At 39.3% G+C, this 15417-nt stretch overlaps 1 protein-coding gene across 2 annotated transcripts; it reads right to left on the minus strand.

Annotated features, from left to right (window-relative positions):
* Positions 1-1035: 1035 nt before the first annotated feature.
* Positions 1036-15296, minus strand: hlfb (HLF transcription factor, PAR bZIP family member b). Of its 2 annotated transcripts, none has more exons than XM_063003699.1 (4): positions 15015-15296; positions 11990-12301; positions 7021-7235; positions 1036-2923 (listed from the first exon to the last, which is right to left on the minus strand). In XM_063003699.1, exons 1-4 carry the CDS (start codon positions 15121-15123, stop codon positions 2708-2710), a joined length of 852 nt encoding a protein of 283 aa, XP_062859769.1. In that variant the 5' UTR covers positions 15124-15296; the 3' UTR covers positions 1036-2707. The 2 variants fall into 2 exon arrangements, with proteins under 2 accessions (XP_062859769.1, XP_062859767.1); XM_063003697.1 differs by having other exon boundaries at positions 7021-7238.
* Between the last annotated feature and the right edge of the window lie 121 nt (positions 15297-15417).

The following is a 15417-nucleotide window of genomic DNA, read 5'->3' on the forward strand; positions in this document are numbered from 1 at the left end:
ACACATTTAGAAAAGCAATGTTGTGTCGCTGGAAGAGTTTGCATTTTTATATTTGTGTTTAGTATGTTCCTAGCCAAAACAAAAATACCTACAACTGTACCATAAAACGTTAATACATGATATATGCATTTAAAAAGCAACCCTCAATGGTAAATGTCAAATGGTCACATGACATAAGATGTTTTTTTACTGCAAATGGCAACATAAACATAGGTCAATGTATTATACATAATATACACTGATCAGCCATAACATTAAAACCACCTCTTACTGTCCATTTTATCAGCTCCACTTACCATATAGAAGCACTTTGTAGTTCTACAATTACTGACTGTAGTCCATCTATTTCTCTACATACTTTTTTTAATCTGCTTTCACCCTGTTCTTCAATGGTCAGGACCCCCACAGGACCACCACAGAGCAATTATTATTTGGGTGATAGATCATTTTCAGCACTGCAGTGACACTGGCATGGTGGTGGTGTGTTAGTGTGTGTTGTGCTGGTATGAGTGGATCAGACAGCAGTGCTGCTGGAGTTTTTAAATACAGTGTCCACTCACTGTCCACTCTATTAGACACTCCTACCTAGTTGGTTCACCTTGTAGATGTAAAGTCAGAGATGATCGCTCATGTATTGCTGCTGTTTCAATTGGTCATCTTCTAGACCTTCATTAGTGGTCACAGGTCGCTGCCCACAGGGCGCTGTTGGCTGGATATTTTTGGTTCGTGTTCTATTCTCAGTCCAGCAGTGACAGTGAGGTGTTTAAAAACTCTATCAGTGCTACTGTGTCTTATCCACTCATACCAGCACAACACACACTAAAACACCACCACCATGTCAGTGTCACTACAGTGCTGAGAATGACCCACCACCTAAATAATATCTACTCTGTAGTGGTCCTGGGAGAGTCCTGACCATTGAAAAACAGCATGAAAGGGGGCTAACAAAGCATGCAGAGAAACAGATGGACTACAGTCAGTAATTGTGGAACTACAAAGTGCTCCTATATGGTAAGTGGAGCTGATAATATGGACAGTGAGTGTAGAAACAAGGAGGTGGTTTTAATGTTATGGCTGATCAGTGTATAATTTTATTGTTGTCAGCAATAACCTATAAAGAAATAAACTGGATATATAGAACGCTGATTGGTTGCCTCTTGCAATGGTATTCAAGCAGTGAGGTGGACCCAGCTTGTTGCTCACAGAGAATTATATGCAAAATATACAAACTTTATTATCTACAGAGTTATAAATCTGTAAAATGTATCCATGCTGTTATAGTAATGTTTAATAATGAACCTGGCTATTTACGTCTACACAAATGTTTTGTTTTTATCATACAGAAATTCAGAAAAAAAAAGAAAGTAGGTACTGTAAAGTGAAAATACGATTCAGCTGACAAGGTAAAAAGTAAAGCAATAGTTATGTACAAGAAAACTGGACAGTTGTTATAGAAAAAGGTTCTGTGCTTTGAGCCAAGTTTATTTATTGCGTGTAAAATCCTAATAATAATTGTGATGTATTTTTCACCAGAGGTAGTATTTGTAGGAAGTGGGGGTCAAAATGAAATTTACAAGTACCAAGTTTGATAAAATGGTTTCTTAGTCCTAGTTAATAACTGAAGCTAAACATTCTAATCTTTAGTTTGAGTAACAGTTCTATGTAAAGACACTTACCTTCGAGGTAAGGCCTAAATATATGTATTTCAGATGTATTTTCACAGCACCCAACTGTTTTGCCACCTCTGTGCTGATTTACCACCAAATATACAGTGGTACCTTGTAACTCAACGTCTCCTAAACTCAAAATCTTTGGAACTCAACACCCTTCGTCGAGAAATTTAAACTTAACGTGTTCAGTTTGTTTTTAAAATGTATTTATTTCATTTCAAATTAACAATGAACAGTCGTTTTGTTCAGCGCTCGGCTTGAGCGGTGCGGTAATACGTCATCAAAGTGTGCATATGCGATGAATCTGCATTTGTGTGGAATAACCGTCAGATTCACTCTGAAAGCTCCACATGTATCTGTGTTTAGCTGGATTTTCCTCCTGTTTCACTTTTAAACTTGTGTTACAGCTCGGGGTTCTGAGAAATTGTAATAATCAGATCTTTATTTCAGTGTTTTTATATTATATTTGTGTTATTTTCAGTGTATAAGTGAAAACAACCCGATTATTTTTACATAAGCCTAAAATATATGCAGTTCCACGGGACCATGGAACGCATTAACAGGTTTCCCGAACATCCTTATGGTGAAAAATACCTTGAAACTCAACTCCTTTTAAACTCAACATCAGTCCCAGAACCAACTGACATTGAGTTTCAAGGTACCACTGTACTCAACAGCTTTTAACACATAGCGCCTGCAAATTTAACTTTTAACATCCTTAAAATAACTGTAACACTGTAGATGTTATACAACAATCTAACTTATGTACAAATGTAGAAAGAAACTCTAGAGATTTCTGAATTACATTAAAAGAACTCAGGAATGAGAACTTAACATTCTTAGTAGCATCCACCTGCTGTAGTAGCTTATATCAAAAGAAAAACACAGGATGGCTGAAATTAAAGCAGTGTGAACATGACTACACACTAAGTGCATTCTCATCTCAAAGTACCAAGAACAGACTGAGGTGAAGGTTAGCAGGATCAGATGCTCAACGGGTCTTACGCCGTTACACCATCCTTTAAACTGCACACGCCCTACAGAGGACCATGCTGAGCTTCATACTTGGCTAGAATATTCTTACAGTGCCCCAGCTCCTTCCGCAGATCAGCCACTTCCTGACGCAGAGCCGAGTTTTCTTTCTCCAGGAAGCCGGCTCGGATGGCAATCTGGTTTTCCTTTAAGCGCCGGGCATCCCGAGATCTCTTGGCAGCCACATTGTTCTTCCTGCGCCTTGCCCAATATCTGTCATCCTGCACAGAATAGACAGAGTATGAAAGAAAAACAGGGTTTTAGCTGCTCTGAGATTCCTACATAGAAGTAGTTCATTTTTTTTTTAAATATGCTTGCTTTGTTTACGCCACTAAATGTAAGAATGAAGAAAAAAGCTAAAGGTTCAGCTTTGTAACCTTTTTATGGATATCACCATTACAAATACAGAGAAATAAAAGAGTATTTCCCCCTCCTGGTTTTCTTTAGAGGTGGTACGATGGCTCAGTGGGTAGCACTGTCGCCTCACATCAAGAAGGTCGTGGGTTTGATCCCTAGGCGGGGGGGTCCGGGTCCTTTCTGTGCAGAGTTTGCATGTTCTCCCCGTGTCCGCATGCGTGTCTCCCACAGTCCAAAAACATGAAGTTAATTGGAGACACTGAATTGCCCTATAGTTGAATGGGTGTGTGTATGTGTGTGTGTGTGTGTGTGTGTCTGCCCTGCGATGGACTGGCGCCCCGTCCAGGGTGTTACTGTGTGCCTTGCGCCCATTGAAAAGCTGAGATAGGCTCCAGCACCCCCCACGACCCTAACTGGATAAGCGGGTAAGAAAGTGAGTGAGTTAGTGAGTGGTTTTCTTTATTTGTGTGTAATACTATTTACATTTTACTAAGTAAGTATACTAAGTAACTTTACAAAGAGCTTCACTAAGAAAAAGAAACTAGTAAGGTGTAAACTAAATGCACATTATGTCCATGTTTTGTGTATGCCAGTGTCATTTTAAGGCTGCAAGCTACAGTGTATCACAAATGTGAGTACACCCCTCACATTTCTGCAAATATTTCATTATATCTTTTCATGGGACAACATTATAGACATGAAACTTGGATATAACTTAGAGTAGTCAGTGTACAGCTTGTATAGCAGTGTAGATTTACTGTCTTCTGAAAATAACTCAACACACAGCCATTAATATCTAAATAGCTGGCAACATAAGTGAGTACACCCCACAGTGAACATGTCCAAATTGTGCCCAAAGTGTCAATAATTTGTGTGACCACCATTATTATCCAGCACTGCCTTAACCCTCCTGGGCATGGAATTCACCAGAGCTGCACAGGTTGCTACTGGAATCCTCTTCCACTCCTCCATGATGACATCACGGAGCTGGTGGATGTTAGACACCTTGAACTCCTCCACCTTCCACTTGAGGATGCCCCACAGGTGCTCAATTGGGTTTAGTCCATCACCTTTACCTTCAGCTTCCTCAGCAAGGCAGTTGTCATCTTGGAGGTTGTGTTTGGGGTCGTTATCCTGTTGGAAAACTGCCATGAGGCCCAGTTTTCGAAGGGAGGGGATCATGCTCTGTTTCAGAATGTCACAGTACATGTTGGAATTCATGTTTCCCCCAATGAACCGCAGCTCCCCAGTGCCAGCAACACTCATGCAGCCCAAGACCATGATGCTACCACCACCATGCTTGACTGTAGGCAAGATACAGTTGTCTTGGTACTTCTCACCAGGGCGCCGCCACACATGCTGGACACCATCTGAGCCAAACAAGTTTATCTTGGTCTCGTCAGACCACAGGGCATTCCAGTAATCCATGTTCTTGGACTGCTTGTTTTCAGCAAACTGTTTGCTGGCTTTCTTGTGCGTCAGCTTCCTTCTGGGATGACGACCATGCAGACTGAGTTGATGCAGTGTGCGGCGTATGGTCTGAGCACTGACAGGCTGACCTCCCACGTCTTCAACCTCTGCAGCAATGCTGGCAGCACTCATGTGTCTATTTTTTAAAGCCAACCTCTGGATATGACGCCGAACACGTGGACTCAACTTCTTTGGTCGACCCTGGCGAAGCCTGTTCCGAGTGGAACCTGTCCTGGAAAACCGCTGTATGACCTTGGCCACCATGCTGTAGCTCAGTTTCAGGGTGTTAGCAATCTTCTTATAGCCCAGGCCATCTTTGTGGAGAGCAACAATTCTATTTTTCACATCCTCAGAGAGTTCTTTGCCATGAGGTGCCATGTTGAATATCAAATTTAACAGCCCTGCTCCCCATTTACACCTGGGACCTTGACACATGACACCAGGGAGGGACAACGACACATTTGGGCACAATTTGGACATGTTCACTGTGGGGTGTACTCACTTATGTTGCCAGCTATTTAGACATTAATGGCTGTGTGTTGAGTTATTTTCAGAAGACAGTAAATCTACACTGCTATACAAGCTGTACACTGACTACTCTAAGTTATATCCAAGTTTCATGTCTATAGTGTTGTCCCATGAAAAGATATAATGAAATATTTGCAAAAATGTGAGGGGTGTACTCACTTTTGTGATACACTGTATATGGTGTCCTAGGTGCCCACTCCTTTAGGCTATTGGGTACCACTAAACACGTATATGCATGTCTTATAGTTAGTGTACGCTTAATACGTAAGTACAAGTTCATATAAGTAAAAAATAAACACAGAGAGTTCTAAAATATCTATAGAGAGGTCAGCATTTGTCTTTGTTGTAATTTGATGTAATTTTTTGCATTATTACAAATCATATAATCCGCATTAAAATTTGAGTATTTGAAATGGCCATATTTATAATAGGTAAAAATGAATTTAGATTTATTAACATAAATGAGCTTTTGTCAGCAAAACACCAGGTTAATTTTACAAATTACAAATCATATAATCAGCATTACAATTTGAGTGAAAAGTTGATCCTTTTAAAATGTACTTTTAAATTACAAATTTACTATTTGAAATTACCATATTTACATTAGGTAAACAATAGATGTAAATCTACTAACGTTTTAGCTTTTGTCAGGAAGTGAGATGGTTAATTTTACTGTGCAATAACTGTGCATACATGCTTTTCATGTATGTATTTTTTAAAAGATTCAACTTTTAAGCAATTAAAAACATAGCATTACACTTACATTACACACCAAAAATGAGCATGTTTATTTTTATTTTCATCAACCACTTCATCCTGGTCAGGGTTGCAACAGGTCCAGTTTGAGTAGGAAACATTGGGAGCAAGGCAACCCACTGTAGTACTTCAGTCACCCCCCTTTAGACATGGCCAATGACATCTGTGTTGGCAGATAGCACAGCTGGGACTTTACCCTGGCTGGTAAGCTAGCATAATAGACCACTGTGCCAATCTGTATCTGTAGGCATAACATTATGACCACCTTTCTAATTTTGTGTTGGTCCCCCTTTTGCTGCCAAAACTGCCCTGGAACTGCGATGCACTGTGTATTCTGACACCTTTCTATCAGAACCAGCATTAACTTTTTCAGCAATTTAAGCTACAGTAGCTCGACTGTTGGATTGAACCCATGTGCATCAATGAGCCTTGGCTGCCCATGACGCCGGTTTACCACTGTTTCTTCCTTGGACCACTTTTGATAGATACTGACCACTGCAGACCGGGAACACCCCACAAGAGCTGCAGTTTTGGAGATGCTCTGACCCAGTCGTCTAGCCATCACAATTTGGTCCTTGTCCTGCTTCTAATACATCAACTTTGAGGACATAATGTTCACTCGCTGCCTAATATTTCCCACCCACTTACAGGTGCCGTGATGAAGAGATAATCAGTGTTATTCACTTCACCTGTCACTGGTCATAATGTTATGCCTAATCGGTGTAGTCTAAGTACCCAATGTTCAGTTGCACTAATTGCACTTTTACTTGGTTTAACTAAGACAGATGACATTGACATAATTATTAATTCATGTGGTGTTGCTTTAAAAAAGAGTCCTGACTGTAAAATCAGCTTTAAGCAATTTATTACTCTGCAAATCTTCTCATGGATCCACTTTTATTTAAACAAATTAAAATGGCTAAGCCTTTAATCCTAACCTCAGCAAAACTAGTGTGGCCCTCGATCACACAGGCCACCAAAAGATGAATGAATGAACTACTGGGCTTAAGCCTCTTAGCTGCAGCCTGACGCATCATTGGACAGTTTCAAAACAGACCCTTATACATGGCAGTGGAATCGTCAATGAAAACAAACTCAATATACTCATGTGTTTCTTCTGTTAAGGGGCAGCTGTTCTTTATAAAGAGCTAAAAACAGCTGGTGCACACACACAACACACATCCACACAGTGTTATATCCAATCTACCTTAATGTCTTCTGGGATAAAGACTTTGCGAGATTTCTTGATGATTGGTTTGGGTTTAAGCTCTTCTTCAGAGAACTTGCGCTTGCGAGGGTCAAATGCTTCCTGGCCGGGTACATGGGCAAGAGCAAGGTCTGTCGGGTCAGGCTCATAGTTCATCAGCACTTGGATGGACTCTGGATCAACTGGACTGGGAGTGTTGCGTGATGGAGGCAGAACTGCTGTAAAATACAAAAATATAAGATACAAAGCTTAAAATGTGTGAAAGAACCGGCACATAAAGTCTTATGAATTGGGATTAAGTTGTAGTAACACCACAAATCCACTAGATGGCAACACAACACATTAAGCAAGAACGCAGAAGGTTTCTTTTAAAAATCAGTTTTAAATATATACTGTCATGATTAGATCTAAGTGAAAACAAATATTACTTTTAAATATAATCAGTCATGTGATAATCGAAAAAAATATAAAGTCTGACTTTTGCTGAAAACTGGTTTTAAACAATCCTACAACTAGAAGCTATTTACATTCATTTATTCATTGGGCAGGAAGCAGGAAACACCCCAACTGGCCGAGCTGCATGTCTTTGGACTTGTGGGAGGAAACCGGAGTGGACACAGGGAGAATATGGAAACTCCACACAGACGGGACGCTGGCCGTCCAGCCAGAAAATCGAACCCAAGACCTTCTTAATGTGAGATGTGAGGCCACAGCGCTACCCACTGCACCACTGTGTGGCCCCCATACACAACAACACAAATGAATTTACAGTATGCAAACTATACTGTATGCATACACTAATGTACATTAATTGTGCTTTCTAGTCGTTTGTTTGTTTATTAGGATTTTAACGTCATGTTCTACACTTTGGTTACATTCATGACAGGAACGGTAGCTACTCGTTACACATGGTTATATCGAACACAGCACATTTAGTGTCTCCAATTCACCTCACTTGCATGTCTTTGGACTGTGGGAGGAAACCGGAGCACCCGGAGTAAACCTACACAGACATGGGGAGAACATGCAAACTCCCCACAGAAAGGACCCGGACCGCCCCACCTGGGGGTCGAACCCAGGACCTTCTTGCTGTGAGGAGACAGTGCCGCCCGCTTTCTAATTGTAAGTTCGTAGTTATTATATACATATTGGTTAAGACTAATCTTTAAATGCAACTCAGAATACTAGTTATTATTGCTTTTATGTGTTTTCACAAAAAACTAATAATAAAATCCTCACACTAAAAAGGTTAAAGTGGTAAAATTTTAATGTTATCCTAAATGTCAGATCAGTTTGACTGAGCAGTATAACATAATTCTTTACTTTTGAGTTCTAGTCTCTGTAAAATGTGTTTTGCTACATCAAAATCATTTAAAATAACATCTTCAGGAAACAAAACTTAAATATAACATTTTCTTTCATTCGTTTGGGTTCACAACATAACATCAGAAACAATAAAACATAGGTGTTGACTTATTTTTATTTAGATCAGAAGTGTCCATTTTTCCCATAATACAGTATATACCAAGTCTACAGTCTAAATAGAATTCATGTTTTATTTTACGTTATAATTCACAATTAAATTGTTTAAATTCTAAACCTGGTAAAATGCTGGCTTCAAGTTTCCCTGGGTGAATATGTAGAAGGAGCTTATCTCAACTGAGTCCTCTCTGCAGCCACATATCTCCCAGCACAGAAGTGCCAATATTAGCTGCAGAAAAACAGTCTGTTGATATTTTTTTCTTTCTTTCACTAGTTATGAAAGGTTAACAGTTCGTTGCAAATAAACGACTGCAATAAGGGGCTGTGGTTCAATTATCTTTTATTATTTATTCTGTAAATAATGCAATAATGTCATCTTACTATTTTTTGAAAATGTGTACACACTGTGCTTATAAAAGCAGAGGTGTGTTTAAACTAATGACATATGGGTCAGTTTTAAACGTGAATGTAAAGTGTTAAGGCAGAAAGAGCATTGGTGTAAAAACCAAGTAAGATATTGAAAAGCAAGTAAGCACATTTGTTAAAATGACCACTCGATTACCAATTACCGAGAGTGGTGTCCTGTCTATTAAAGCACATGCGTAGAAGCCTTTGGACAGATGGGTTTGATTCACTCCATTTTTATGTTTTACCACTGCTATCATGGTCAGTGTTGCAGTGGGTCCGGTTTCGCCAGTATCACTGGGCGCAATGTAGTAACACACACCACACAGGATGACAATCTATTAAGGGGTCTCTGCCTTTTCCAGCCAAAACCAATCATGTCTGTTCGTAGACACCTGACTGCCTAATAGAACTGCTGGGGATCCGAACCCTGGATCCCAGCAGTAGTGGGCTCCATTAATAAATTTGTAGCACCTGTTTACCTTATGGACATACCCAATATCCAATATAATATACCCAATATAATTTCAAAGATTGAACTTTATATACACGTACATATCACCGGCTAACAGGTGTAATGAATTAATTATGTAATTATATAGAAAATTATATGCTTTCAACTTTGCAGCCACAGTTTAGGTAAGGCCCTTTTTTGTTCCAGCATGACTGTGACCCTGTGGACAAAACAAGGTCTATAAGGGCATGAAGAAAAGCTTGGTTTAAAGAAAGTCCAGTGGACCACAAATAGCCCTGACCTTAGCCCCACTGAACTGCTGTGGAATGAACTGGAACATTAATTGAAGCTTTCATGACCAACATTAATGCCCAGTCATACAAATGCTAGTTTGACTAAATGGGCACGAATTCCCACAGACATATTTTAAAGTCTTGTAGGTTTACGGTCAGATGCCCAAATACTTTTGGCCATACAGTGTATCATATGCAACTTATGGTGAGCTTATTATACACATAGACATGTGATATAAATTTCCTTAGTAATATAATGTTTCTATAAAATACACATTTCTGAAGAACTCAAACAGAATTGTCTAGTCTTGTTAAGACAAGAGCTCCTTTAAGAATCGAACCAGATTTTTGTGTACTGGAAAGAAGGTGCACAGGTGGTTCAGCTGTAAAATGTGGTAGCCCACTACTGCTGGGATCCAGTGTTTGAATCCCTAACAGTACATTTACATACATGATTGGGCACGTCTGGGGTGGAGGGTGGCCAAGGACATATGATGAATTGCCGTCCTGGTCCAGTCCAGGGCGTGTTACTGCACTGCATCCAGTAATTCTGGGGAAGCCATACCCAATACAATCCTGACCAGGCTAATGCCAAGTTCACACTACACGACTTTCCAAGTCGTCAGGTCGCTGTACAGTTCACACTATACGACTGAATCTCCTGCACTCGGGAGTCTTTCAGTCGGTGTATATTTCACACTACACGACTGATCGGCGATAGGGGGTTTCACACTACACGATCCATCACCAACTGGAATCGCAGACGAGCTTCTCTGGTCTCCCTTTTTTTCTTTCTTTCTTTCTTTTTTTTTTTTACAAAAACACACGTGAGAAGTGACGAGAAGTTTAATGATACCACGTCCCAAAAAATGAACGTCAACAAGTAGCGAGAGATCAAAGGGTTTGTGCGCTGATGTGCAGCGTAATATCAAGGAGGAAAAATAAATGAATCTGAGTGGATTTGGCAACACGAACAGTATATGGCTTGTTTTGTAGTAAGTTTTGCAATGCAGCGTGGGTATTATGTTTTGTAGAGGACGATCAAATCAGAAATACTGTAAAAAATCCTGTGTTCTCATTGGCTGTTCGACATGTCACTCATTCCCAGTTGCCCGTCTGAGATCAGATATCTGGCGTGCTAGAAAACTCAATCCAGTCGGCGAGCGCTTGGCGAGCCGGTCGGGTCGAGTTGTTGGATAGTTCACACTTAGCGACTGAGAGCTGAGTTTTGAATGCCGAGCAAACGCTGAGTTGCTCCCCCTGGAAAATCAATTGCCGACCAGTCGCCGAGCGAAAATCAGGGCAAAAATCGTGTAGTGTGAACTAGGCATAAAGGATGAAAATGAAATGAAACTAGAAATTCTGTTCAGTTTCTATTCATAGGTATTTTAGGTATAAGTATTTATTATATAATTAATTATTATTATTTATGTTATTACATTAAAATTACTATGTCATTGTTTTTAATAATTATTCATTCACTTAAGGAAATAATGTGTATTTCTTTAAAATCTGCTTAAATGTTATTTAGAATAGAATACACAATAATAACATGCTTTACATCTTTTATCCTTTAGGAAGCTGGCATGGAAAAATCTGTTATAAAACCTGATCTAACTAATCATTGATAATTGTTTTTCTCGTATAAATTAATTAAATAATAAATAATAAAAAAGTAAAGCACACTGTATTGCCCCATTCGCATAATAAAATGTTGTTTATGGTTCTGAATTCTGTACTTCAGTTGCCAAAACTTTGAGTAGATTGTACTATATGCAAATCAGTATGCAACCCTATAACAGTTGGCTGTTCTATTTTTTTTCAGATGTAGAATTAATATTAATATTTTTATAACTAAGTTGACTTGATGAGAAAAAATTTGTTCTCTGTTTATATAAATGTGTTTCCTGTTGATTAACATTACACATATAATATGTATCCTAATATGCATTCTAAATATATACCCCCAGTATAGTCTAACACAACTGGTCTAGTCAGGTGCTCACACACAAATCACCACTTGTGTGGGATGATGGGCTGGATGGAGAGTCATCTACTTGCTACCATAACAATGACTTCTACTGTCTGGTTAAGGCACAGGCACGAGTGGTAGAGAAATAGAGGACGCATAGCAGGGTTTTTTGTGTGACATTATTTTACTTAAAATTTATTATAAATATAAAAAATAGAATAGAATATAACTATAATTATATCATATTAAAATTACCATGCTAGGTTATCATTATTCTTTGGAAAGGTGTGTTTTGATCCTTTCAGCTGTGTTTTTTTGTGGTTTTCTGGTTTATGCTGTCGTACTGTCATAAAGTGCTTTTACCTGGTTGTAAGGGGCTCTGCAAACAGCTTTGAGGAACCATAGGCGTGTGGATGGAGCTGCTGACTCGGTTGCTAAGATCCATGACTGAGACTGGACTCTGTTGTTGCTGTTGCTGCTGAGGACACTGCGTTTGCTCATGCTGGACTGGGCTGGATGGAATGCCATTTTCACACAGAAACTCTTCAAGGTCCATGTACTCCAGCTGGAAATTATCTGCATCATAAGGCAAGGTCTTGCCCCAAAGTACTGGGCCCAGGAAGGCAGACTGCGGGACATTCCTCTCATCTTCTAACTTCTTCTCCTTGTCATAAACTGAAATGGTAATAGACCAAAATGTTGAGATGACTTGGTATTAACAGTTATACATTGTTACAGTTGTTTAATTGTTACAAATTAATGATATTGCAGGTCTTAGTATGTACATGAAATTAACCTTATATATCCAAAATGATGAACATCCAAACCAAAATCAAAAACAGAACAAACAACAACTAGCAGCAATTCCTAATACAATACTTTAACTGGCAATCCTGTGTGGAGCACTGCAGGATAAAGAGCGCTTTGTAAAAACAAAGTGTGTGTTTGTTAACTACACCAATATGTGGGCTTTTAAATAATTTAATATTTTATAGGCTACTATAATATGGGTAAGTGTGTGACGGATGGACACCCTGTGTGCCCAGAGTTTTTGGTTAGGCTTTTCGACACTGATTAGAGTGGCTACTGAAGATAAGTGAATAATTTGATAAAGTTACTCTAGTATTCTTGCACCTCTTAAAAATTCAGAAGGTGGATTTTGAGTTAGTACGTAAACGTATGAGTGTGTTACCCTCTGATGGACTGGTGCTCTGTCCATAGTGTAAAACATGCTGGTTACTAATCACCTTGGTTATTGCGGACCAGCTTTTGTTCCTACAACACTTCATATTGTTGCCAACTGCACTGTAGCGATAACCTGTTGCTATTTTGTTCATGGGTTAAAGGTTGGACACATTATAATGGCCATTTTATAAACTTGGTGACAGATTTATCTAAATAACTGTAATAGTGTGTGCTTGTTCTATTGCTTATAGGGTGGATTTGGGCAGGGAAATTACCTTATGAAGTGTGTTAAAATGTATAAATTTTTCTTATCCTTTTACATGTGGGTTAAGATTCGTTGACACTGTGAAACTGTTCCCTGGTGGACCTTTCAGAACCACCTATGCCAATAAGATTATAGAACAGCATAATTTCAGGTATTCTTTTAAAAGCGTATTATCCTAGAGTTTACATGCATTATGAATATGATACTCTTTAAATGTATTCAATGAAAGTAAAGTATACCTACTATTATACCTAAGTATAATAATAAGGTTTTGAAGATATTAAGGCGAGTGTATTTAATATTCATACATGTTTTTGAAATATTTTTCAAGTGCAAAAGTTAAGGCATATATAGGTTCTATCATTGGACAATATGATACAAAGAAATAGTAATTATGGACAAATAAAAGCCATTTTTGCCTTTATGGAGAAGGTGTTGGATAATTTTCATATAGAAAACAAAATAAATATGGAATGACACCAGTGTTTACCCCAACAACACCACTCCACCCCAGTAAAGACAGGAAAAACAGGGAACTGCGCATTGCGTGAGTGGATTCCCTTCTATACCAACTCACATGCCTTTGTGCATACCCGTGGTTTATGGGCGAATCCAGCTCACTCTTCCAGGGTGGTTCCCATGTGAGACCCAACAGGCTGTGACACCGGAGCGAGTTCCCGGAAATAAACAGAAAGCTAGACTGGATCAAGCGATCTGGCATCACGGCTTCAGAATAAAGCAGATATGCAAACCGTGGTATATATAGAAAACCTTCCACCTGAAGCAAATTAATTTTTAAGGGGCACAGATGACTGTCAATCAGAAGAGTTTGACAGATGACATTTACATTTACATTTTCGGCATTTAGCAGACGCTTTTATCCAGTGCGACTTACAGAAGTGCTTCCATAGTAAACATTTCATTACTCTAGTCTAAGTAAACAACAGTCCAAGAACACAAATCTGCTAAAACCTGTAAACCTGATAAAACCTGATTTTTTTTTTATGAAAAAGAAATGAATTAGAGTGTTAGTAAGTAAGTAAGTACAAGTCAGCTTAAGTGCTTAGTAAAGAGGTGAGTTTTTAATCGTTTTTTAAAGACAGCAAAAGATTCAGATGTTTGGACAGACAGAGGAAGTTCATTCCACCATTTGGGTGCCAGTACAGAGAAGAACCTTGATGCTTGTCTTCCTCGAGTCCTGGGTGAAGGATCAAGTCGAGCGAGACTAGTGGCTCGGACGTTGCGCGGTACAGAGCGGGGTTTGATTAGACCTCGAAGGTAGCTTGGGGCTGGTCCATTTTTGGCTTTCTAGGCGAGCATCAGTGTTTTAAACTGAATGTGTGCAGCTACAGGAAGCCAGTGAGAAGAACGCAGCAGTGGGGTGATGTGGCAGTGTTTGGGTTGGTTAAAAACCAGACAGGCAGCTGCATTTTGAATGAGCTGCAAGGGTTTAATAGTGGACATAGGAGCACCTGCCAGCAGGGAGTTGCAGTAGTCCAACCGTGAGACACGTGCGTAGCTGAGCTCTATAACCCCATTTGCCAGCCAAACTAAGCAGCGCAGAGGGATAAAAGGCATTACTTTATTTATAAGTATAGCATTTGTTGGTTTCTTTGTCTTGTTGTTTTATGAATGCTGTTGCTACACTGACTGCAACAATGTATCTGTATGGTAATCATGTTTTACAGACTTGACAGGCTGATGTAGTATCTGTTGTATAGTAAACCTAAACACAAAGTTCACTTTGCCAATGAGTAGCCACAACACAATGAACAATAGATAAAAAACAGTAAAAATGTAATATTTTGATTAGAAAAGTAGAATTTGACGTGGTTAGGTTATAAACATGTCAAATAACATGACTTCCAGCTGACAGCTTGACCTGACTGGCATGACAGCAAGAAACAAGCGATGACATTTTTATAATGTTGGTCCTACCTTCTTCTTGATGTAATGGCAGTTTGATCGGGTATTCCAGGAGCGATTTAAGAACTCCGTTAGTTGAAGGAGGTAAAAAAGCTGGATTCATCACAAGCGGTCTGGCCATGTCTGCCTGTCTTAATCCGCTCCAACAGAAACGTGAGGCGAGATGAGCGCAAAAGAAAATGCGCAAAAGAAAATGCGCACTCTGCTGTGCAAACCGGTGTGTTTGTATAAAATATATAGATACAGATATAAAGTCAAGTTAAGTACACAGAACACGTCTGTGTGACTTATCGTCCTGCCCAACACAACACAGTATATACAGTAGACTACTGTAAATTAGACTGGAGCTCTCACACTGAAGAGTGCACTCTCACTCTCAATCCCTTCATCACTTCCATGTGTCAACATCAAGCAG

This window comes from Trichomycterus rosablanca, chromosome 10, assembly GCF_030014385.1.
Source record: "Trichomycterus rosablanca isolate fTriRos1 chromosome 10, fTriRos1.hap1, whole genome shotgun sequence".
NCBI lineage: Eukaryota > Metazoa > Chordata > Actinopteri > Siluriformes > Trichomycteridae > Trichomycterus > Trichomycterus rosablanca.